We start from the raw sequence: 24,855 nt of genomic DNA on the forward strand, positions 1-24,855 counted from the left end.
TTTTGATTTTGTTCTCATAAACGTCGCAGGACGCTGTTAGATGATTATTGATAACATAAGCGGTAATCTCTATGTATCAACGTAATGTGCTGTTTTGATTACCATTATTTGCACATGTCAAAATGATTATCTCGTGATTTAAATTAACCACCATTAATGGAGAAACTGTCGATAATATTTCTTGCAAACAATTTAGATACTTTTTCATGACAGTCCTGTCTGTTCTTTATTTTTCTTTGTACAGTTTTATTGTTCTTAGTTGCGTCTGTGCACACTTACGTGGCCAATAAAGCTGATATTCATATTTACTGATATTTTAAGAGCTGAGTGAGATGGGGAAAGTTCCCCACATGTAGTCAGGTAACCCTCACTGTGTTGTACATTTCAGGGAGCAGCTCAGCATGGGTGCAGTCAATGACGTGAGTTGCACCTGGTTATAGTTTTAGCAATTCCCACAGCAGATGAACGCAGCACCAGGTCGGTTTCTACGGCAACGCCTGACAACAACGAGGAAGATGGTTTACAGTAAGTTAAACAAGCAACGTCCCAAAATAACTCAATTTAAACCCGCTGAACATTTCTCTGTGTGCTCGCTGTTGTTAGTAACTGCTGTTTGCGAATTATACGTTTTGCCGCTCATTTTTCGCGCCGTACTTTATAGTTTTGGAAGTTTGAACCAGTCGGTTCTGAATGCGGCAACAGTTAAACGCTCGTTACGTTGTCGGACTGATGTTAGCTAACCGTCAGCTAGCTTCTTTAGCCACATTTTGGGGGGATTTTAAGTAGATTTTTAGCTAGTTTCCGTTAATCATATTTAGTTAGCGTATGATGTTAGTGCAGCTATCACCAGCAGCTTTCAGTGCTGCTCCTGGCTAAGTCTAGCTAACCTAGGAGTTGCCCACCGCTGCTAGCTTTAGCACTTAGCATGACTGCTAATGTCAATACTTGTAATAGCTAAAACTGTCTTTATTGTTTAGGCATAAAAGGCAGGTACCTGTCAGTAACAGGTGAATGGAGATAACCACACCATATCTACACCAACATGTCTGACTTTTAATCATCTTTGGCACCTAAAGTAATGTTAACAGTAATTACGGTCAACACCTCATGAGCTACCTGAAGGTTATGGATTTCAGCCAAATGTGGTTTCATATTAAGTTTGTTGTTCGTAGGAGGGAAACCAGGAGCTCTGGTTGTAATAATGTGAGCTTCACTCAGATGAAAGGACAGCAGAGGACAGTGTGTCTGCCACGCATTGGTTTATCAGTCACTGTGTTTTGTCCGTCCAGTCACTGAGGACATGGTCCGCCGACGGGCCGAGCACAACGAGTGTGAGATCTGGTCCCTGGAGGAAGTTTCTCTGCATCAGCAGGACATCGAGAGGATCCAGCACATCGACAGGTGGTGCAGGGACCTGAGGATCCTCTACCTGCAGAACAACCTCATCCCCAGGATCGGTGAGTGACGATCAGCGGCCTCATGTGGATGTTCCTCAGCAAGCATTGATGGTTTACAAGGTTAAAGAAGAGAGAAGACGTCTGGGTTTGTTTTAAGACGTTAGCTTACGACAAAGACGTCCGGTGTCCAACCAGAGTCTCCCAGTTTTATTATAGACATGTTTGAACCTGCAAATCTCAGAATCAGTGTTTGTGTTTTGTAATTTATTTGATATCTAGAGAATCTCGGTCGGCTGAAGAAGCTGGAGTATTTGAATCTGGCCTTGAACAACATTGAAGTCATTGAAAACCTTGAAGGTCAGTATGCAGACCGTCGTCTGCTGGTGTGTTTGATGATGCATGGATTTAGATTAAAGCTTGATTATGCACATCACTAGTTTTATTCAGATTTATCTAAATTAATATTGTGCTTTATTTTTTAATTATTGATTTAAAGATTTCTGACTCGGGCTGCAACTCGCCGTTTATCAGATTCATTGATTAATCTGCTTATTGCTTAAGAATTTAGCTAGAAAATGTGAAATGTACCAACTAAAAAAGTTTACCAAAGCCTGAGGAATTTTGGTCTGTCAATAACCACCATGGCGTTCTGTGGATGGACTGATGGTTTCTCTAATAATCATGAGCAGGTCTTCAGTGGTTGCAGTATTATGAGGGAGATGTGCTCTCAGTGTCAGATGTTGCATGGCCTCACCACTCTGTGCACACATCATTATTGTTTGTTTGATATTTTTGCACTTTTTAACTTATTGTTCAGTCTTTTGAAAGTCGCTTTTCCTTTGCAGGTGCAGTGTTTAAACCACAGTCAGACTCCTTGTATGTGCACACGTACTCGGCCAATAAAGCAGCTGCTGATTCTGCAAAGTAAAAGTACTCAGTGTGCAGTAACACGGTCTCTGTCAGTGGTTTATTATCATATATGATGTTTATCTTCCTCATCCTTCAGTTTATCAGACACGTACAAAATCAACAAAGTTTGAGATACGTGGTTTTCACTGGACAGGAAGGTGGTAAAAAATTGTAATCTAAAAAGTAACCAGTAACTAAAGTTGTACAATATTTCTGTTGAGATGTAATGGAGTAAAAAGTTGCGTAAATGCAAATACTCAAGTGAAGTACAAGAGGCTGGAATCAGTCCTGAAGCACAGTACTCCAGTAAATGTACTCAGTTACATTCCGCGCTGACAGACGGCTTCCTGTGTGCCGGCTTCCTGTCCTCAGGCTGCGAGAGCCTCCAGAAGCTGGACCTGACCGTGAACTTTGTGGGTCGTCTGAGCAGCGTGGAGTCTCTGAGGCACAACATCCACCTGACGGAGCTGTTTCTGGTGGGGAACCCCTGCACCCGGTTTGACGGCTACAGGCAGTATGTGGTGGCCTCGCTGCCTCAGCTCAAGGTGAGTCTACCTGCAGGGCACACCTGGTCCACCTGAGTCCTGAAGGGGCCCAGGCTCCAGGACCGGCTGCTGGGGGTTTTGGCTGCTACGATCAACGTGTCAAACATTTCTGAAAAATATGAATTCAAAGACGCTGCAGATGCTGTTTTCCCTCATTCTCACTGGCTCATGGAGACAACGAGGACGAGGAGGATTAAATATCATCTTTTTAAAGGATAATTTAGCCTCTTAAAATCTGCATCAGATGTCATTTTGGACATCGGTGTGTCAGTAATAATCACAAAGTTAACTGACAGGAAAATGCTAATATATATATCTTAAATAACTGAGAGGTAAAAGTCTTTTTGAAGACTGAACCAGCAGGTTCCAGAGTTCAGGTTCCTGCTGTTTGTCTCGGTCCTCAGTGGCTGGACGGGACGGAGGTCAGCCAGTCGGAGAGGATTCGAGCCTCTCAGGGACTGGAGGAGGTAAAGAGGCAAGTCTGGGAGCAGGAGGACGAATACCTGATGAGGAGAGCCAGGGAGAAAGAGGAGGCGCAGAGGAAGGCGGCGGGAGAGGAGGAAGGAAACGAGGAGAGGAGACGAGGACGCGACATCAACACGGCGTGAGTGCAAACACTTCCTGTCACGTCAGACGTCTTCAGCCTGTGAAAAAGCTCCGAGTCCGCAGAGTTTGAGAGACGGTCTGAAGAAAGAAGCCACCAGGTTGCATTCTGGGAAATGTAGGATCCAGTGTTTTCTTTGAGTTTTACCCATAAGAGGAACCGAACGCGTGCAGACCAGACTCTGACGCTTCGATTTTCACCGTAAAGTTTTCAGTTTGATTCATTTAAGGAGATTCTTTCTCACACTTTTAAATCCAGTTTGGGAATTTTCACACTTTCAGATCAGTTGAAAAGTGAAAAATATGTAGAAATACAGAAAGATAAAAGAAGATGGATAAAAAGATAAAGTAAAAACAATTATTGATTATTGTGTCTTTGAGTCCAGAGTCATATGAGCTTATTCATTGACTGTCGATCGTTAAACTGGACTGACGAGGAGATGAATGTTTCTCTTTCACCATAATCTCTGCTCGACGTGTTCCGCTGAACTGAAGTCACTGCGTCCTCTCTCTGCAGTCCAGTGCTGGAGGAGAATAAGGAGAACCAGGAGGTGGAGGAGAACATGAACCCGAGCAGGAGGAGCGCCGACCTGGATGAAGAGCGGCGGGAGAGGGAGTTCTGGCACACGCCGTGTGCGTTCACCCCCGAATCTCGTCTGGAGGCTCACCGCCACCTGGAGCAGAAGAGGAAGACGCAGGAGAAGTAAGACCTCGTTTGAGATGAAGACTGTGTCTTTTAAGCTCCTCACACACGTCACACCGCTCTCTGTACAGACCTTCCATCACCACAGCTCCAATCAGCATCAGCCAGAGCAAACAAAACTCATCAAACACAGCAGAAATAAGAGAAGAGAAGAGAAGAGAAGAGAGAGGCTCATTCGACACCTCGAAATGCACCGAGCATCGGCCGCATCGTGCCTCTGAGTTTGACACAACTGGCTGTTTAAAGCCAAAACTCTGACCACCTGATGTATAACAGCGCTCTTTCGCTTTGACTCTTTGGCTGCAGTTTACTGTTTTGGCCACTGGGTGCCGCCATAACATCAATCATCACCCTCTGAGGCACACTGACTCAGTGTGAGTGGACGGGCTGAGGACGAGCTGATCAGTGTCTGCTGACGCCGACACCTCAACCCGTGCACAACAGTTAGAACTGACCCAGACCAGAACTGCAGGGGTGTCCACATACTTTTGGCCATGTACGCTTGTTTACCTCAGTACCTCAGCTGGCTGTGGGTGTGGAACCATTTTTCATGAATATTGACGCTGAAATGTGCTGACGCTGCAGGTAATTTGGTGAGGGTGTGCTGCCTCTCTGCAGGGGAACACATCGATCAATCGGTCTCTATCGACCACATGGCTGTGGGTGATTTGTTTTCAGGACAGGACAGAAGGAAAGATTGGGAGGAAACGTCACACAACAGCCAGCAGGACAGGTGAGGCTGCATTCAGGTGCATCAGGTGGAGTTTTCAGGGTCGTTACTGCAGCAGAGCAGACTGCTGTAACCGGAGGAGACGTGAGCAGTCAGAGGGTCCGAGAGGACTCTGCTCCGACACTTTGTTCATGCCTTCGTGAGCAACGACTCCGCCAATAATCCCGAATGATTTACTGACTGTGTGTTCAGCTCAGCTGCCAGTCGGAGGTGGACTGTCGGTGACCACTGCATGTAAAATACATGTTGTACAACAGGTAACACACCAAAAACGTAACATAATCAGAAACCCCCCGAAGTCTTAGTTTAACTATGACTTTATAGAAAAATATCCGACTAAATAGACAAAAACAAAGTTCCATTTGATGGAAAACAAATTCTCTGTTCTAATTACGAAGAGATTGAACTCTCAGCTCGTCGGCTTCATCAGGACTGTGTCAGGTACCTGTTGGTGATCATCTCTGATTTGTGCCCTGACTGAAGCACTGTCAGTCTGGCGCCAATCGGAGCTTGGTAGGCGAATCAAGAATGAGGACTTCACTATGTCGCCATCGAAAATAATAATGAGTCTGAGATCCACGTTTTTTCACCAACATGACGAACACTAAGCAGACGGCTCGTACCGCCTGAATGGGGGCCGTTTGTGGGATGTTGAGGATCCTTATCAGAGGTGTGAGCTCTGGTACATGCCACCACGGTTAATTGCTGTATGTGTTCCTGATAATATGAACTGCCGCGCTCTGTTCAGACTGCACAGACCAGAGCTGCTCTGGTCTGTGCAGTCTGAGGTTTGTTGATGGTTTTCAGCAGGATGCCACCAACGTGACCGTCAGTGAACTGTGAAGTCAGTTTAGTTTAATTATTAGATAATTGCTAAAGTCTGTGACGTCATTTTATGAGGAACGTTTTCTCTTCCAGTTGACCAAAGCAGATGTTTAAATCAGCGTCACTGCTTCTTTTCCGAGCTGACTGATCTCCTAGAAATCCCTCCTCCATCCTTTGTCTATGGCGGAGTGCGTCTGGAGGTTCAGACCAGAACCCGAAGAGCTGCCGTCGTAGAAAATCAGGCGCTGAATGTGTCCTTTCTGTCCTCTGTCCTGTCCTTGGTGCAGTGAGGCGTGACCGTGAGTCTGTCAGCTGGTTTTGAAGCTCTTCTGCCCCCTAGTGGCCAAAATCCTTCTCCTTCACGCTTCTTTAAAAACGTGGTCACTGCTGGCGGCCTCCTTAGCCAATCACATGTAAGGCAGGTGTGTTTGTGCACCAATCAAACCACAGCCTGTCGGACTATTTATTACTGACTCTGCAAAGTATTTGTTAAAGGCTAATTAATTTTCTGGCCATGCCGCTAATTAGCACTCACCCTTAAGGTGACCCTCTGGCCGGGTGTTAATTGGGTGTGTGTGTTGCACATCCTCTTCTCACCGTGCTTCCTGTCTCTCGCTCACACACACACACTTCCTGCCTCTCTGTCGCTCAGTGAGAGCAGCCGTCGACACGCTGATGATGTGTTGTTACTCAGCAGTCGCTCACGGCCGACACATGAACACTGAACAAGCCGCCATGATGCGGCGGGGACGCGACTCCGAGGCGCTCCGCGTTCGTTTGCTTCATTGTTTCTCCGTCTCAGTTTTGTTTCACGTTTTGTGTCTGCATTGAAAAGTGGGGGGCTGGCAGGTTGTGTCGAGTTCATGGAGGAGACATCGTGTAGAGACACACTGGGTTGTCTCTGTGCGTCTCCAGTGGATCAGCAGGTCTTCACGTCCCACAGCTCGGTCTTCTCTCTGTGACGGCCTCCTTCCTTTTTGTCCGTAGCGTCTTGTTTTCGGCTTGCAGTAGTTTTCACTGAGTTGAAGCTTGCTGTTAGTCTGAGGTGTGTGTTGTTAACCATGATTTAAGACCGTGCAAACACAGCTGACACGTAATACATCTCTGGAATGATGAATACACCAAACCTCCTGCAGTCATCCGGCTCCTCGGAGACTTCAGGGTCGGTCCGGGGTTCAGCTTTGTCCAAGGGCGCTCTGACAGTGGAAGTGGGCTCTGCGATAGCAGCGTCCAGCCTCCAGCTCACAGGGGGATCGACCCTCCTGCTGGGTGTGATTATTAAACCTTCAGCCCTCCTGCTCCTGCACGGACTGTCCACCTCTGTTCTGCTGCAGGACACAAGAAATGCGTTAACAGACTTAATCTCAGCTCGTTTTTCTGCTTCCGCGCTGACTCATTAATCCTCCTGTTGTTATGCACATTCTCATCTCAAAAAATGGGAGAAACTAAATATTTCCTCCGCTCGGCAAAGGTAGAAGAGCTGGCATATCGAGAACAAGGAGACACTTAAAGGCGAGGCCTTGATGACGCCGAGCTTTTCCTTCTACTGGTCTTCTGGAAATCTGAGATGAAATACTTCAAATAAAGAAGTTTTACAGTAAAGCTGCTTGAGGAAACAAACACTTCAGTCAGAGTTTTAAAGTTAAAACTTGTATTTTCTGACAGAAGCAGAACTGCTGAACGTCGTCCTCGGTCGGCTCGGCTCGGGTCGCGCTCACGCAGACTTAGTTTGACACGCTGTCCAATCACGTCGGAGTGTTTACGCTGCAGTCGTTGAGTTGAAGAACACACTCGGCGGAGCGAAGAGGAGGACTCGTTTAAACGTGGGGATAACGAAGCAGACAGGCTTTTGTGGAAGACGCTTACTGTCGGGCTCATTTGTTCACACGGAAGTGAGAAATAGTTGTCGCCTTCCCACAACTGACCAATCACAACGTCCGGTCGAAGTCAGTGTGGGCGTGTTGGTTTTGGAAGATTTCAGAAATGGTCGCACTCAGACCACTTTAATCCACATCTGAAGGTGTCGGAGGAGGTGTTTCAGAGGCTGTTAACCAACCAGGAGACACACTGGCTTCGTTACCAGAGCTGACACTTTGGACTTAAATACTACGAATCGCTGATCTGATTCTGGATCAGCACCGATCCTGATCCCGCTGAGCGTGGCTACCGGCCATGACGTGATGCTCTGTTTCTTCATCAGTGTAAGATTCAGTGTTTCAGCCTTCAGATATATGCTGCATCACCTGACGTCATCACCTCTCTTTGAACCTGCAGGTTCATGGGAGTGTTTAAGTGAGTGCACACAGAGTAAACCTCTGTTTGTGATTTGTTCTTCAGCCCTCACATGAAAGGAAATGGCAGAAAACAGCCCCTTCTATCGATAAGGACTCTGGTAAGACGGCTGGCTGAGCCCTGTTTGAAGAGGCCCCGTGTGCAGCCTAACAAAGTCTGCTTCCGAGCCCCCGTCGCAGAGACGTCCCAGGCCGGCAGGCTGTCCAAGCGGAAAATCGGGGTGATGTGGTGTTGCCGTTTTTATCGTCTGTCAGAGCGCACTGACTTGATGCATGCAGTCGTGCCGTCACTGGATTGTCAGGAAAGATGAATTTCCTGCTCCTGAGGAGGATTCTGTGGTAAGGTCAGCCAGGAGACGCCTGTGTTTAATGGCTGCTCTGTTCCTCTGAGAGGAAGGATAACGCCGGGCAAACAGCAGATCCAACCCTCGCCGTGGAGCTGCGGCGGAGGAAAGCTGAGAAACGGATGTCGTCAGCTGATGTGGGTGGATGAGGTGGACGGGTGGAGCTTGAAGGGTTCTCTGTTGGATGTTTAAATAAAGGTATTTTTAGAGCGACACCGGTTATTAAAACACTGAATTAATGCTGATTCTGAACTATTTCTAAATCCTGTTCACATCCTAAAATCTCCTGACCTGAGCAGCATTGTCTGCATCTGATTGGCCACCGCAGCACCTTGCCGGATGATGATGATGATGATGATGATGATGATGATTCGTGCTGCAGCAAAGTTTGAGCCAGCTTCAGCTTTTTTTCTGGAGCCCTGCAGTGACGGCCTGGCTGCTCTGAGATGAGTTAGAGGGCTCGGTGTTTTCTGACTTTGGCGGCGTGCAGCAGACGTCTGAAACACACAGGCGCTCTGCAGAAGCCTCGTTCTGCTCCCTGAAGCTGCAGCTCTGCAGGAGCCGGTGCAGATTAAGACTCCTCTGCAGACGGAAAGCTGTCCAAGCAGATCGTCCTCAGCTCTGTCCACAGAAAGCAGCAGTGGAGCTGTCGCCACTGATGTCTCCATCACTCAGCTGTCTGATGGACGCCCCGTCACACCCCCTTTGAAAAGAAGTTTCCGAGGAGGATTTTATGGCGCAGAGAGCCTCAGTGTGACCTCGACACGTCAACAGAACAGCGCTCAGGGGGAGGTGGAGGCAGGAAAAGGCTGCTGTTTGAAATGGGAGCCAGAGTGATGGAGGTGCTCCTTCCAGTCTGATATTTTGAAATGGACACTTGGCCCCTGCGTCACCCCAGAACACACACACACGCACACACACGCACACACAGCGGCGGACATTCTTCACCTGTGTGTCACAGACTGAACCCCACCAGGGAAACGAGCACAGATTGGCAGCCAGATGCTTGTCTTTTTTCTGTCCAAATGGACTCCAATAGATGAGCCGTGTCCATCATTTGGAGTCCTGCTCCATTAAACCCAGCTGACTGCACGGACAGGGGACAAGCTGACGGTGCTAAGGTGTAGTTCAACCACGAGCCTCTTCAACTGTGCTCTTCTCATTACACCTCAGTTTAGGATCTTTTAGTCACCACAAAAGGAAACTTCTACAAAATCCTTGTTTAAGGTCTGTAAAATGACCAAAAACTGAAAAGAAGTCAGATGGAGCAACAAACGCAAGCTGTGCAATTTAAACCAGTCCAACCAGTTTAAACGTGAAAGTAGTGCTGAGGCTCTGAATCCTGATCTAAACAACAGTGTAGGCTTTTGGAGGAGCATCTAGTGGCCATCAGAGGAACTGCAGCTGGAGGCTGAGACCGCTTTCTGAAGTTTGCTGCTCATTTCTGTGTCACACTACTTTTTCTGTTATTCGTGTTTTCCTTCCTCTAATGTCGGGATCAGACCACACCAGTCTGTTCACCATCGTGACCGGGCGTGAGCGGCGATCAGGCGTCTACTCGTGTAGTGTGACATCTCCCACAACATGTTCCTGAGCGCTGACATGAAAACATGAGATTAACATCCCACAGTTCATTTGATCACATTCACTTCCTGAATCAGTACATGCATCTGCTTTTCCGTGACGGCTTCTTCTGCCTGGCACGTTCGATGGCTGACACTCGTCAGACGACTTTGTCTTGCACGTTGGACTCGGCTGTTAAGCCAATCAGGTTCAGGCATAAGTTATAGGCGCAGGTTTACGACCTCTGAGTCCACACCCACGTCTCAGACCTCTCAGTGACAGATGATTGTCTGGGCGGGAAAACAATCAAGGAATTGAAAAAATTGTTTAAAGCTTTGATATGTCGGATATTAAACGTAGCTTGAATCACTATGTTCACGCTGTTAACAGTTCAGAGTTGTTGTGATCTCGTTAGATCCCAGAACATTTGTGGGATCCTCAGTGATTACCACGGCTGTCTGTACATCTCATGTGTCATTAAACACATCGCTGAGTGCGACCTTCTCTTCTTCATGCATTTGATGTGCGTTTGATTTGTGTACTCTTGTGTTTGTGTGTGCGGCACACAGTAACACCCTGTGCTGCGTTCATTGTGTGTCCTTTTATGGACGCTCCTGGAGGACAGGCAGCTCTCTCCTTCACCCCAAAGACCTCATAACTCTGCCGCTGTCGTCTGTCAGCCCAGCCTTTACCACCACACAGTCTGTGCTCACACTGCGCTCTTTCTCTGCAGGGAGGAAGAGAAGAAGCCGAAGGCCCCGAGGACGCTGATCACCGCTGACGGACGAGTCATGAACGTCAACGAGCCGAAGTACGAGGACATTTTCTGTCAAAGCTGTGAAAGTTTGGATCAAGTAGCTTTTGAAGCGGCCATCGTCTCCTTTTAGCAGCCTGTATCTGAATGTCTCTGAAACTATGAACGTCCTCTGTTCCACCATAACTGTCTAACATGAAGGCAAACAGTTCAGCAGATCGCTTCATGATGAAGATCATCATCCGTTACAGTCCTATGAAATAGTTCAAAATGAGCTCCACCTCAACAGATTTAATGGGAATATCCTTCTTTTACATGACAGCGTGAGCGGTGATTACTTTCAGGAAATGTTGCTGATTTTCTTACTTTCGTGAGATCCCGGGCTTTTATTTTTATGGTGTGTTATGAGAAGCCGTTAGTCTGAAAACCTTCGGTGAAATCTGACCTCAGCAGCTTTGTTCTGTTGCGGCGGTGCAGCCCGGCCAGCTGTGATTGACGGTGAGGGAAATGGACCAATCCACTCAGCTGCAGCAGCGAACGCAGCAGAAAGCAACGTAATTGGTTTTGGGTTCTAGTTCTGCTCAGCCAGAGCAACAAACACATCCAATCAACTGCTTCATTCTGTTTCAGGTCACAGCTCCACTCACACTTTCCTTTCACACCTTTTCATAACTGTCTTTTCTTTTGTTTGAGACAGTCGATTGCCTCATTTTGCGGCCGGTCAAACGGGCGACCAGGTGCTGCGTGATTGCTTTATTTGTGGGCTTCGCTTTTTTGGTCTCTGGTACTGGATTGGCTCATCTGCCATCAGAGAGCTACAGCAGCATGCTGGAGGGCAACCTGATAGCCACGGCCACCCCGGTCTCCCTCCATTAGCCAGCGGTTTATATCCAGAGCAAGGCCACGGAGGTCGAGGCCTTAAAACACGGCTGATTTCATTTGTAATCTGAGCTGAGGACACACTCGGCTCAGGAATGTATCCTTTGTATGATAGATGACTTTACACCAGCAGGGAGACAGGACAGTATGGCTGACTGCAGCCCGGGTGCTAACGGTCACACGTCACGTCAGTAATGCTAACAGCTCGCTCACATGCCCTGTAAAGTCATATTCTGCAGATCGATGCTACTCAAACACGATGTTTACTCCAAGAAAAAGTGTTTACTGAATGAGTGAACGGGCCGAGAAGTTGCTGTCAGAGAGGCGGGGCTGTGATCTCATTGATCTGAGGACGAGAAAAATACCACAGATGAAACAACTGTGTTTCAGAACAGGACATGCTGCGATGTAATGTTCAGCTTTTTTAATGTCTTCACTCCAAAAGGCAGTTTTCTGAGCACACATTTAGATTAAGATTACTTTACATGTGACATATTGTATGAAAGTGTCAGCTGCCTTTTGCGCTATGAAAGCAGTGGTGCCGTCATTCGACATCGAAACTTTTCACTGAGTTCAAGCGTGAATCTGCTGAAGTGTAACCACAGAGCATCAGAGCAGCGTAGACTGCGGGCAGGTGAGTGTATGTGAGCACTGACAGCAGTCGAAAAGGCAGCTGAGCTGTGTTGATGCTGAAAGCAGCTGAAGTGCCAGTTTAAGGGGAAAAGATTAAAGTGGTAGAAGTATCAGTGTAGTGATAAGAGACGTCAAAAGTCCCGTTGAATTGGACTGGAGGTAGTTGAAGTGTTTGTAGCGTGAGCAGGCGAAGCGGCAGGAGGTGAGCAAACACTGGCAGCAGCTCTGTTGTCTACTTTCATGGCTGTCTTCTTCCTCTGCTGTTTCAGGCTGGATTTCTGCCTGACTGAAGACGAAGACCGCGGCGCCGTCGTCTTAGAGCTGGCCGTGTACAGGTAAGAGCAACGAGCCCAGCAACACGGCCTGTTCTCAGTCTGTGTGTGCGCTGACCTCCACCTCCACCTCCACTCCCCTCACAGGCACATGGACACCTCCTTGCTAGACGTGGATGTTCAGCCAACGTACGCCAGAGTTGGCGTCAAAGGAAAGGTACGCTGTGCAGGCTTCAGATCTCCTTTAGGATGGAGCAGCTCTTAGCTCTGAGTTCTTTTCTCACACTGTTTTCTGCACCTTTCTCACACACACATTAATTCAGGATTTTTAGCATCTTAAAGGGCAGCAGCAGAGATTTCAACACGTCTTAAATCTCTCTCTGCTCCTCATGGTTATAGGTCAAACATTACTCAGCAACTTTTTCCATGGTGGAGGTGTTGAGTCCCTCTGTGAGAGCAGACCTTCAGCTCTCAAACTAAGACAAATGTTGCTGCCATGGTGGAGCCGCTGAGAACGCACTCACGATCTCTGTCTCCATGTCACGTCTGTGCAGAGGTGTCATGTTTTCATCTGTGCGTCTTCAGGAAGAGTCCCCCGAGCTCCAGGCTCACTTTCATTTCTCCATTCATACTGGAAGGAGGCCAGTTTAACCACAGGCTGCGGCTGCCACCCAGTGAAGGTCTTTGCTCAAGGGCACTGCGACAGTAGCCGGCAAGGAGCCGTTCTTCATCCAGCCAGTTTGAGGAATCAAACCAACTGCAGCAGCAGCAGCAGCAGGCGTGCAGCCAGAGCCTCTGCAGCCCTCAGTTAATGTTACACTCTGTACGCAGCCAGCAAGCTTCCCACCGCGCTCCGGCTCTGCTCAGAGCTGTGGAACAATCCAAGAACAAGTGCTTTAGAAAAGATGGTGGAAGCTGGAGAAAGATTATCTTTACAGCTGAGAGACACCATCGTAGCCTGCACATGTTCTTCATGCCCAGCCGTCGACCCGGTGCACCTCTCCGGCCTGGTTTGCATCGCACCACTTCTGCTGATCTTTTCGTGGTGAGAGAGTCATTATTCACTGAACACAACACATCGTTTGTGTTGTTGCTGTTCTCTCTCCTGTGACGAGCTCTCTGAGGCGTGTTTCTGCACAGACGAACGTGTTTTCAGCACAGCTTCTGTCTCATTTCCTCAACCCTTCAACAGCGTTAAGAGTTGCGTTTGGATGGAACTCAAAGCAGATTTTCACGTGCTTTTTCAGTGAATTTGAGCTTTGAAATGTGAGCATGAATTCAGCTCACTCAGTTCATGCTGTTCACCTTGTGTCCCTCCACCAACCACGCATGTGAAATAATGTAAAAGAAGCTTTCTGTTCAGTCTCAGTACACGTTTACGTTGCTATACATTGAATAGGTGGTTAAAGAAGCAGTACTTTGGGCTAAAACTCGTTTATCAGCCGTCTTCATCGGTCAAACGGCTCGGCGTCCCTCCCCTCTGCCTCCTAACGTACGGAGTGATTCATGTGATTACCGGCTGCTGTGAATTCATAAGCATGATGCTTGTTGCTGAGTCGGGGCAGAGAGACGTGTGATGGATGAAGAGTCAGATTTAGAGAAAATAAAAGGCTGTCAGGAGCTGCTGCATCATCAAAGCTGCTTCTGACTCTGACAGTGTCCTGATACATTTATGGAGGGAGTTTATTGCACCTCGTTTCCCGCCTGTGAACTCCAGACTCTTTTCCAAAATGGCAGCCGTCCAGTGCGAGACTCTTTCTCCAGTAAATCCAAACCTGATCTGCCAAAGTGTCCATGTGAATAACGTGTGACCCCTAAGCTACCACCTGAGGGGGGGTTCATTCATTCATTCACTCATTCAAGTTGAGCGTGGCGTTTGTTGTGTCAGGTGTTCGTTTCCTGCGCTTTATTGTGAAGGGTCGCAGTAATTTAACAGCCCAGCTGTGAAACAGAAATCGTTGTTTGTTTCCTAAACACAGATCTTCTTCAGAGTCCTGATCCCCCTCAAGCTCGTGTTTAAGGACGCTTGTTTTATGTCAGGGCTCAGCCTGATTGGACGGGTGTGTGATTTACGCAGTGATACATCAGCTGAGGCCTTTAAACGCGTCGTGAATATGAACTCGTTCAGAGGAGCGAGGATCGAACGGAGGAGCCGTCTGAGGCCTGTATATCAAGCTAGCAGCAGCTGACAGCTTTTCTTCTTCTCTGCTTCCTGTTCGCTCGGTTTCCCCTGAATCCCCTCAGAACGAATTAACGGTGGATTGAAAAATTAAAACGTCTAATTTTATGCCCATCTTTCCTCCCACATGGGTCATTTAGGTCTTCATAGGATTTCGCCGCAGTGATTGATGGCCGCTCCTCTCAGCTGGAGCTATTCTGGTCACTCTCCCAAGTCTTTTCTGGAAAGTGTGCCTATAAAAAGGCCCACTAATGATTAAAGTCATTTGACACAGTGGGACAGCGGCGGTGCCAGATCAGCGCATTAATCTTGCTAATTAAACTTATGAATAATTTACTCTGCAGATATTTCAGATAGTCCTGCCTGCCGAAGTGAAGCCCGACAGCTCGACGGCTCAGAGGTCCCAAACCACCGGACACCTGCTCCTCACCATGCCCAGGGTACGTCAGGCCGGAACACGTGCACACCTCAGCCAGGTGCAGCAGAGGAGCCTACGAAGGCTGAAGGGCGGGCCGACAGTCGAGCGCACGTCCAGCTTTCAGCAGCCAGCGAGGTGGCAGGCCTGCCTCGTCATCCTCTAACATGCTGTGTTGATTCAGGAAAAGGTTTTGCTGCGTGTTCATGCAGTTTCTTTAGTGTTTTGTCTGTTATGTGCGTCCTGTAGGGGGCGACGACAGAGTAAATGAACTCACATGATGGAATTTGAATCAGATCTTAATAATTCTCCTTGAATGAACCTGCAGAGATCTCATCGACTCTGTTAAAGAACAACGTCACTGATGAACTTGTGCCAGTGAGCATCAGGCATTTTGTACTCTGAGAGTAATGAAAGACGTCTTCATAGTGTCTCTAAAGAGAGACGGGTGCTGACATGCACAGTCAGAGCTGCTGCTATGAATCCTCCACACGGCGTCTGACAGCCTGCAGCAGAGCGCCAGTGAACATCCAGAAATGAAAGCATGGAAGCTGTTTGCAGAGAGTCAACATGCTTTTCCTCTGTCCTTTTAGGCCGAAGGTGAAATCAAAGTGACAAAGTCCGTCCCACGTCCACCCAGAGCGCGTCAAACCAGACGCAGCAGCTCGCCTGAGGACAATAAAAGGTAAAGATGTCCTCGATACCCACTGCAGCCTGAAGACACCGACGTGCTTATGATGCTGCTTCTTCCTGTCACTCTTGTCTTTAAGGTATTATAATACAATGTTTTTGACAAGGAAAGGAAGCACATTGAAAAAGAACATAAAACCTAGAATAATAAAGAGCCGGCACAAAGACAGAAACACATAAAACAATGAACATGAAGACTTAAACTAAACGTGTCCAAGGATACAGAAGATGACGCAAAATGTTGATTACTGACCAATAATCCTCCTGATCGATGATTTCTTTGTGAGCTCATAAAAAAACTCCACCGTTCAGCCACGTTAAAACCACCTGCCAGAACCGCTCTGCCCTGCTGGGGCAAGGACACGGGATCTCAACGGGTCCTTTGGGTGGGGGGGGGGGGTCTTTGTTGTGTTCTCCAGGCTGTTCCTGAGTCATTTTTATGGTGTGGTGGGCTCAGTGTCCTGCTGGGGGAGGCAGCTGGGGGTGTGCTGGTGCTTGCAGCTGCATTGAGGTTGGTGTTAGCGTTGGTGGTGTCAAAGTGAAGACCATGTGCATGCCAGGACCCAGAGCTTCGCAGTGGAGCACAGTGTTGTGACGGGGTGATCAGCGTTGGTCGGCTGACCTGCTGGGTGTTCCCCTGCTGTGGTCCATGATGGCACGACCTCAACTGTCCAATGACTGAGCTTCCTGTCGGTCCACAGTGCTTCATGTTGACTCCTCAGCTTTGTCTGATTAGTCAGTGTGAACAGAAGTCTAAAAGGGACAGATGGATTTTTTTTGTCCTTGTTTTGGACCAACTGAGCAGCAAAAGAGGCCAGAAAACGCTCAGTTAACATTCTGTCGCTCAGGTGCTGTTCGAAGTCAAGTTGTACTCTCTGTCTTTAAGGCTGTTTCTGTCGTAATGGAGGTAAAATAGTAGAAATACTAAGTTTGCAGTATTAATGAGCCGTAAAGAGCCGTGGCCTGCAGGCAGCCGTGTGTTTGTGTCGATTCATCAGAGTCAAGTGTTGGTCTCTGTTGGCCGTGGTATTGGTCTTTGTTTGGCCTTGAATTCAATGCGCACATTTTCAGATGCCTGCGGCTTATCAGGTCCCTGTTGTCCTAATTACAGGTGCCTGTTGTATTTTAAATGCTCTGCATGATTCATCTTATGCTCATGTTGATGATCGCGCTCTCCCCGATAACGACGGCGCGCTGCACACAGATAACCTTGACCAGAGCTGCAGCATCACACAGCATCACATGCGGAAAGGTACTTCTACCGTGGGGCTTCGGTCCCAGCTTCAGGCGTTCTGCCCCCCCTGCTCGCATTTCATCATTTACTTATTTATTTTGGATTAGAATTCATATCTGTTCTTGAATGTGACCCAGCCAGAGATCCTGTACTGGGACATGGAACAGTTCAGCTGAAGCAAACAGAACTAAAGAACAACTATAACTGAAAAACTAACAATTTACAGCAAGAGAGAAACGAAGCTGGACAAGCAAAGGTAAACAGGTAAACACTGAACTCTAAAGTACGTACATGTAGGTGAAACGAGCTCTATAGTCACAGGAAGTGTAAGTCAGGGCGTGTGGCAGCAGTGTGAACGCAGCCTTATGAGTCCATGTCAGTGTTTTTTTTGTATGCTGTATTTTTAGGATGGTCAGTCTGTCAGTCCTCTTTGGACCAGAGTCACGTGTCTGGACAGCTGTTGATTGGATGGTTACGACCTCCTCCAGACTTTCATGGTCCAGATGATGAACCCTAATAACTTTGGTGATCCTCTTTTTTACTCATATAGTCTTTTTTTTACTTGATAGTACTTGATCATATTGCTTGGTTAGCATGTTAGCATAGCGACATTAGCCTTTAGCTAAGCCTGAGCGCAGCCCCACGAAGCTGCTACGCGTCTGTAGAGTGTTAGTCTCGTTTCTGACTGCGGTTTGTGACGCAGAACCTCAGAAACTGCTTTCCATCATTTCCCATACGGTGTGAAAATGAATGTGCAGACACATGAAACTTGTTTCCGTTGCTTTAATGATGGAAAGAAACGTTTCCGCCTGCACTCACAGCTGCATTGTTACACAGCTGTGACGCCTCTCAGCGACAGACGTGATGTTCGCTCTGATCGATTGGTTTTGAAGATGCTGCAGCGTGTTTTGTAAAATGGTCAGCGCTCTTCTGAAGTACTCTGAGTTCTCGAAGCAGTGCTCACCTTTTTGGTCCCTGACACCTGAATTTGGTACACAGGTGTGCTTTCTCATGCTGACCTGTTCATGTATGCGTGCAGGCCGACGGCGAGTGGTCGTCTCTGTCTCTGTCTGTCGTCGTTACTGTCAGCGTCCCTTCAGGCTCCGTTTCGTTGTATGAAGCTTTGAATCGCATCCTTTTTGTTTGGTAGCTTGTTTACGGCGTATCCGGATTGAAGCGTGGGTTTTTGCAAAGGCGTCGGCGCTCAAGCCCACAGCTCGCCCACATGGCGACTTTGATCATCGGCAGTGTCTATGGCTGGCTCAGTGAGGTTAGCTTAGCTTAGCTCAGAGCTCAGCGGCTTCGCCTCTCCACGGCGCCGTTTGAGCTCTGTTTCCTCTCCTTGCCTGGAGGGACACTCGTCTCCACATGATGATCATTAGCATTTTATGAGCGGGAGCTGCGTCTTGTCCTTCATCTGGCCCCATCAAACACAGCGAAGAGCCCCGGCGCCGTCCCGTACCCTCAAATTAAACATTGGATAAAAGTGCTAAGCTGCTCCTGCACCACGGCAAGGTGACAGGTGAGCAGCTCTGCCGGCCGCTGACTTATTACAGCATTTAATCATAGTGGCGACCTTTGACCCCGGGCTTACCCACACATTCAGCGTTGAGCCTCTGGCATGGGTGGAAATGGACGTGAAGGCCGTGATCAGGTTTGAAATGGAGCTGCGTGATGACACGAGGCAGGAGAATGTGTGATGGTACCACCGAGTGGAAAATCAAACGTTATCTAAAGCCCAGAGCTCGTGTCGGCTGAGACGGCGTCCCCGGTGATTCTGAGGGGTCAGAGGTCACGGTCATCTGGAAGGAGAGTGAGCGTGTTGTTATATTTAAGTCAGCTGTGGCTTATTTTCATGGTCAGTGAGATTTTATTCTTTTTCACACAGTAATCGACTGACAAACCATCCGGTCAGAAAACACCAGAGGACTCAGTCACGTGTTTAACGACACCTCCATTCACTGCTGACCAGCCAATCAAAGAATAGTCTTCAGCACCGTCCCAATTATCAGCAGACTAGACAAGAGTCTTCAGTCAAACGCTCGATCAACTCATTGATTAATTGACGAATCGTTTCAGCTTTTCTTCTTTTTATTAACGTCACGACTTAACTGATGCAAATGATTGAAAAAAACTACCAAAATAAGGTTGTAAAAAGCCTAAATTATCCTCAAAGAGTCTCTTTTCTTTCTTTGAGTGACTTGAAATCCGTTAATGGCACTTCGTTGCATGTTTTGCATATCTGGGGTCTTTGCAGCCTCTCGTAATAATGTCTGAGTCAGCACTTCCTGTAATAAATGGAGCCAGCGATCGTGTCCCTCAGGGCTGATTTCTTTACAGAAGAATAACCGCTGTGTTCAACCCCTGACCCCGACCCCGTCCCCGCCTCCTGACCCCTGCATCAGCCAGCCGGCAAACTTTACAACAAATGGCTTTATCAATATTTCAGCGCGCAGTCATTACGCCGTGTTCTGTGTCTGATGATGCGGCGTGAACGAGGAGGCTCTGCTGACGGTCCGCAGACCTCATTACCTGTGAGATATGATGACCAGCGGGCCTTTGCCTTGGGCGGCCATTACAGAGAGCCACTCTGGACTTCCTAAGCAGCGGAGGAGCCCTGGACTAATGACTGCATCCATCTCCCACAGAGAAGTGCTGACGATTCGCTTCACCTGCCCGTTACCGAGACGAGCGTTCCAGCTAAACTTAGGCGTCGTGAATGTTTAACCCCCTCCTCGTTTGAATTAATAAACTCTACATTCATTCAGCTCACCTGGTCAGTTAAAGGAAACGTCCATGGACAGAATACGTTTGCATCTGCTCCGGGCATCAGCTCACCTGAAGGAGCCTCAGAGAAGTCACTTTTCAGTGTTTTGGCTTTGAAACGAAACTCTTTTCGATCCTTTGCCGTGATGGAGAAATATGATCGTTCAGCGTTTTTCTACTTTTAAAAAAATGAACCCAAACTTTACGTATACTCTGTGCAAAGGCCGCTCTTTTTAACAGCTGGTCCTCGTTTATTGTCACCATATTTCTGTTTATTGTCGGGCCACAGTCATTATGACGGGGGGAGACGGCTGAAGTCAAAATTCAGCCTTTATTGAGTACCAAAGTCGTTGATAAGGGTGAAAAATGCAAGAAATTCACCGAAAAAAAGCAGAAAAAATGTCTGCGGTCGGGAGGAGAATGATAACGTAAATAACGTACGAGACGATCCGCGTCTTTAGCGGCGTCTCACTGGACCTTTGCGAGCGGTTAACTGAGCAAACCTTTTTGCTGCTTGGACACTGTCTGTTGAACGTGTCCATTCTAAGAATAGACGCTCTCTTCCTTCTCTATCAGCAGGAAAAAGGACTGAATTACTTTCCAATTTTCTCGAGCCGAGCTGTAATTTTCCTGCTGCAGAGTGAATTGCCTGCAGCGAGTGAAGCAGTGAATGTGCTCACATACACAGCGTCTGTCCTCTGGCAGCTTTATTCCCCTTGCAATAAACAAGTGGCAGAATGCACAGAGCGATGAAGCCGCTCCTCCTCCTCCTCCTGCGTCCTGCTGCCGTTTATGGTCAGCTGCTGTGCAGGAGATTAAATTCTAATTGCCACGTCTTCCTGGAAAATCAGCACATTTCATTGACATCCTGGCTGTGCTGCTCGTGCAGACTGAGACCTGCAGCACGTTCACAGCCTTCAGTATGGCTGTTCAGTATCTGTCGTGGAGTCTGCTGCTGCTGCTCAGGCACTTTCTTGACTTCGAGACAGAAACCAGATGAAAGTCCGATGTGGAAACGTCATTTGATTGTGTTCTGCCGCCGCGGTGGAGCAGTCCATCGTGTTGTTAGATAACAAGGTGTCAAGAAGATAAACATGGAGGACCATCAACACGCTGCCGTGTGTTTGCTGCTCAGAAGCAAAGACTTTCTTTTGTGCTGCTGCTTCAGCCTGTAATTATTCTCATTTCTTATACTTTTTCTTTATTCTCGTCTCTTTGTCTCTGTTTTTTCAGCACCCTCATTTCTTTTAGCGCCACCATCAGGTCAAGCTTTGTCCAGCCGTAAAGACGTTCCCATCAGCCTCAGCTGGACTTCGTGTTTAACATGAAGTAGCAAAAGTTAGCATGCTGACACACTAAAGTAAGATATGAACGTGTTAAACATTATATCTGTTCAGCACCAGCGTGTTAGCGTTGTCGTTGTTAGCATGTCGATATTAGCATTTAGCTCAAAGCGCCTGTGTGAGTCCAGAGCTGCTGAGATGATCTTCATCTGAGGTGAAGGTGTCAAACCTCCAGTCTCACGCCGTCACATGGTCAACTTATGTCAGTCCACACACACACACACTCACACACTCACAGCTGCGAGTCCTGAAGTTTAAACGTGATAAACTGATTGATCGGTAAATGGACTGACTGAGTTGAGAGGAGAGGCGGGATCAATTTGATTGGACCATCATGACCCTGGAGATGATTCATGGATGTCATTCTGCTTGGGAACAGGTCGCACTGAACTCAGCTGCCGAAGAAGTCTGCTCGAAGTCACTTCACCTCCAAAAACCTCCATGTTTTTTAAGCCTTTTGATGCCACTGACGATGCTTTTGATGAAGAGGTCAAATGTTAAATGTTGAAAGAAGTTTATGATCTAAAACGGGCAAATTTATACCTTAAACGTGATCACAGCATTGGTAAACGAGATGATTTCATGTGAAATGCTGGTGCTTGGCAGCCAATGACGAACGTGTTCATCAGGAAGTGAAAGAGAATAAAAACACGTGCATCTTTTTGCAGCGTGCTTCCTTCAGGTATTCATGACATCACAAACGCTGTCTGAAGGAGCTCAGGTGGTGAAAGATGGTAAACCTGCCGTATTCACAGAGCCAGGTATGAGGCTTCATACAACCTATAAAACACCTGGAGTGGACTGAACACACCCACAGTCATAATTATCAGCTGCCCCCCCCCCCGCGCTGTGCCTTCGAGCCGTATATCATCAATGCGTCGGGTCCCGTATTGACTCTGTACAGGCAGTCACTTTAAATCTTGAAACTTCGACGTCTCTGCACCAACGTTACCACGAGAGCCGCCCGCTGATTGACGGCGCTCTGACGTTTGAGTGATTCTGCGTCCGTTAATCCTTTTTCTCCTGACCTCTGCGGCACCTCCACGACGAGCAGGTGTTGATTAAATTAGGTTGGATAGAAGGTAGCTGTTAGCAGCTTTACTGCTCCCACGGGGAATTACACGCAGGAAGCGACTTCTGTGCTGCTTTTCTCACCAGCTTGTGTTTTTTATATCGAGGCTGCTGAAAACACCTGTGATTGGCTGGCAGGTGTCCCTCTAAAGCACACATGGAGGGGTACCAGTTCACTTTAGACCAGCAGCCGACGTTTAATCACAGGCACGAGGTTCATGGAGACAGATAAGATAAGATAAGATAAGATAAGATAAGATAAGATAAGAGCTTGGGAACTGTTGGCCTTGTTCTGGACTTCCCAGGTGACAAAATGTTCAACTTAAATTTTACGTTTTGAAGAGTGTACAAAGTACTCTTCGCTGTTTTTGTCACCTTCACCTGTACTTAAGTGTACTCAGGTAGTCCTTGAGTAAACTCGAGTATACTTGAAGTGTAAACAGTCGCTAATGTCCTGAAGTCCACCAGAAAAAATCAGGATTCATGAGCACTCAAAACACTCGCAGTACAACTGTAATGCATCAGCAATGTGTTGGAAATATACTTAAATATACTTTCACTTTAGTTCAGCTTGCTGATCGTGTACTACAAAGGACTTGAAGATGTACACTTTATACTTCACACTTAAAGTTCTGCAGAATGAGTATTTGTTTTTAATACGCAGATGATGATGTCATCAGCGCGTTCTCTGATCAGACGCGTTGATTGGTTTCTGGGCTCAGCAGGTTAAACTGAGCGGGCGTCCGCTGCTGTTTGACTTGTCTTGAAGAGAAGAAGAAGTCGTGTTTTTGCCTCTGACTTAATTCACTCGCTGATGTTTCAACAGAAAAGATCTGGTTCCTGAGAGGCTGGAAGTGGACGCCAGCAAACGCACGGCCGTCGACCTCGCCAACATCGCACCTCGACGGAGCACCAAGGAAGGCCCTGCAGAAACATCCGGAGCCGCTCCGCCGACCACCAGCGGCTCCTCTGAGGGGTTTGTGGACGACCCTGATGTCCCCCCACTGATTTAAAGAAATAACACTTAACGCTAACAGCAGCTACTTCCATCGTGCTGGAAACCAGTAAGGCTTGTAGAATGAACTGGTCTGTCACAGCTCACTAACAGAGTCAGTAACCTACAAACCGTTTGCACCCCGACTCGCCTCGAGATGCAGTCAGTCCACTTCTTTCAATAAAAAGGACACAGTGTGAACATCTGATCCTGTTCAGCTCGTATTTTTCCACCTGACGTCTTGTCACGTGCTGAAACCAGAAGTATTTATTCTGATTATTGAGTTCTTCAGTCTCAAACAGTCCACAGTGTGTGAACAGTGGATGGATGTTGTCGTTTGGTTCACGGCTGTCGGACCACTGGTTTTGGATCTGTGATTGAAATCTGATCTCATCTCTTTCAGACTTTCTACCTGCTCTTGTTGCTGCTTGATGGCCAGTTTTTCAGCAACAGAACTGGTTCACAGTCTTTATCCAGCTGTGCTAGCAGCGTGGCTGAAGGGACGGTGACGTCGGAGGATCGATAGCCATGAAATGTGGATCAGACTTTCATGTTCCCGTCAGGATGAACTGTGATAACTCTGACTTTTCCTCCAGTCGACATTTTCCTTTTCCAATGTGTTGGTTTATGAGTGAAACCTGCAGAAGTTCTGACTCAGATGAGGCTAATGGGAATATGTTTTATGCTAATTTGCCCTAATTTAGGACTAATTAACAAATCTCAGCATGCTAACATGCTAAGCTAAGATGGTGAACATCAGAAACATTAGACCTGTTTTGCATAAACATGCTAGCATTGTCATTGTGAGCATGTTAGCATGATGTTAGCATTTAGCTGTACAGCCTCACAGAGCTGCTAGCTTGGCTGTGGTTGTTTATGTTATTATAATCAGTTTGATGATGATGATGATGTTTGGCTGAAGCGGCACATTTTCGTTTAATTAATACTCTGATGAAGAAAATTCTACATCCACACATGAAAGTTCGAGTTTGGCTGGCTGGACTTCAGTTCGGTGTTTCGGTGGATCCAGTAAACGACACGTCTGGTTAAATTAAAGATCAGCTGGACTTTTAATTCATTCGTCACTGGTTTGACCTGAACTCTGAAATGTAACTCGACTTAAAGTTTGAGGATAAAAGTTGATTTAGATTTTAGGAAAATGTAGAAAACCTTGAACCTTTTACTGCATTAATCTACTTGATGGTCTGATCTCCGCACGTTTCTCTCAGGTTGTTTGTATGACCTCTGACCTCTGAAGCGAGACTGTGGCTCTGCCCCGGGGGCTGATGGGAGGCTTTCGAGCCTTTGCAGCCTGCTGTCGATCCCAGAGTGCGTCGTGCCGTCCAGGCAAACGACGAGACGGTAAAACCTGCGAGTCCTGCCGGCGTTAAATCTGAGGTCGCCGCGGCTCGGCTTAATTAACGCCATGCCGACGCTCTGCGGGGTTACGTCCTCCGAGGACGCCGCACGGCTGCACGCAGAGCTCAGAAATTATGTGGAGAAGATTGGATCCCTGCTGGGGATGAAGACTCAGATTGAACGTTTGATTCAGAATCAAAGGGACACTTCGAGGATTCATGGGGAGGAAATCCAAAGGGACTTTGTTTCCTGAGAGGTCTTTCCTTTTTCCTCTGGACTCTCCATCTTCCTCCTCTCTGGGATGAATTATTTAACCGCCCCCTCCCCATCGGCCGGGCGTCCTGTGCTGCAGCCAA

At 47.5% G+C, this 24,855-nt stretch overlaps 1 protein-coding gene across 1 annotated transcript; it reads left to right on the forward strand.

Annotated features, from left to right (window-relative positions):
* Nucleotides 1–493: 493 nt before the first annotated feature.
* On the forward strand, nucleotides 494–23,347 carry dnaaf11 (dynein axonemal assembly factor 11). Its single transcript, XM_070973691.1, has 12 exons — nucleotides 494–525; nucleotides 1,290–1,457; nucleotides 1,677–1,754; nucleotides 2,679–2,851; nucleotides 3,256–3,455; nucleotides 3,972–4,157; nucleotides 10,644–10,721; nucleotides 12,446–12,511; nucleotides 12,596–12,665; nucleotides 14,972–15,067; nucleotides 15,636–15,727; nucleotides 22,973–23,347. Exons 1-12 carry the CDS (start codon nucleotides 516–518, stop codon nucleotides 23,157–23,159), a joined length of 1,404 nt encoding a protein of 467 aa, XP_070829792.1. The 5' UTR covers nucleotides 494–515; the 3' UTR covers nucleotides 23,160–23,347.
* Nucleotides 23,348–24,855: the final 1,508 nt, after the last annotated feature.

The sequence above is a fragment of the Chaetodon trifascialis genome, chromosome 11 (genome assembly GCF_039877785.1).
Source record: "Chaetodon trifascialis isolate fChaTrf1 chromosome 11, fChaTrf1.hap1, whole genome shotgun sequence".
In the NCBI taxonomy this organism is placed as follows: Eukaryota; Metazoa; Chordata; class Actinopteri; order Chaetodontiformes; family Chaetodontidae; genus Chaetodon; species Chaetodon trifascialis.

What these genes read in the sequence shown, in the direction of transcription:
- dnaaf11 (XM_070973691.1), top strand. An exon ending in AGTCATTGAAAACCTTGAAG is followed by an intron (nt 1,755 to 2,678) that starts GTCAGTATGCAG and finishes TCCTGTCCTCAG; the next exon opens with GCTGCGAGAGCCTCCAGAAG. An exon ending in ATGAACGTCAACGAGCCGAA is followed by an intron (nt 10,722 to 12,445) that starts GTACGAGGACAT and finishes CTGCTGTTTCAG; the next exon opens with GCTGGATTTCTGCCTGACTG.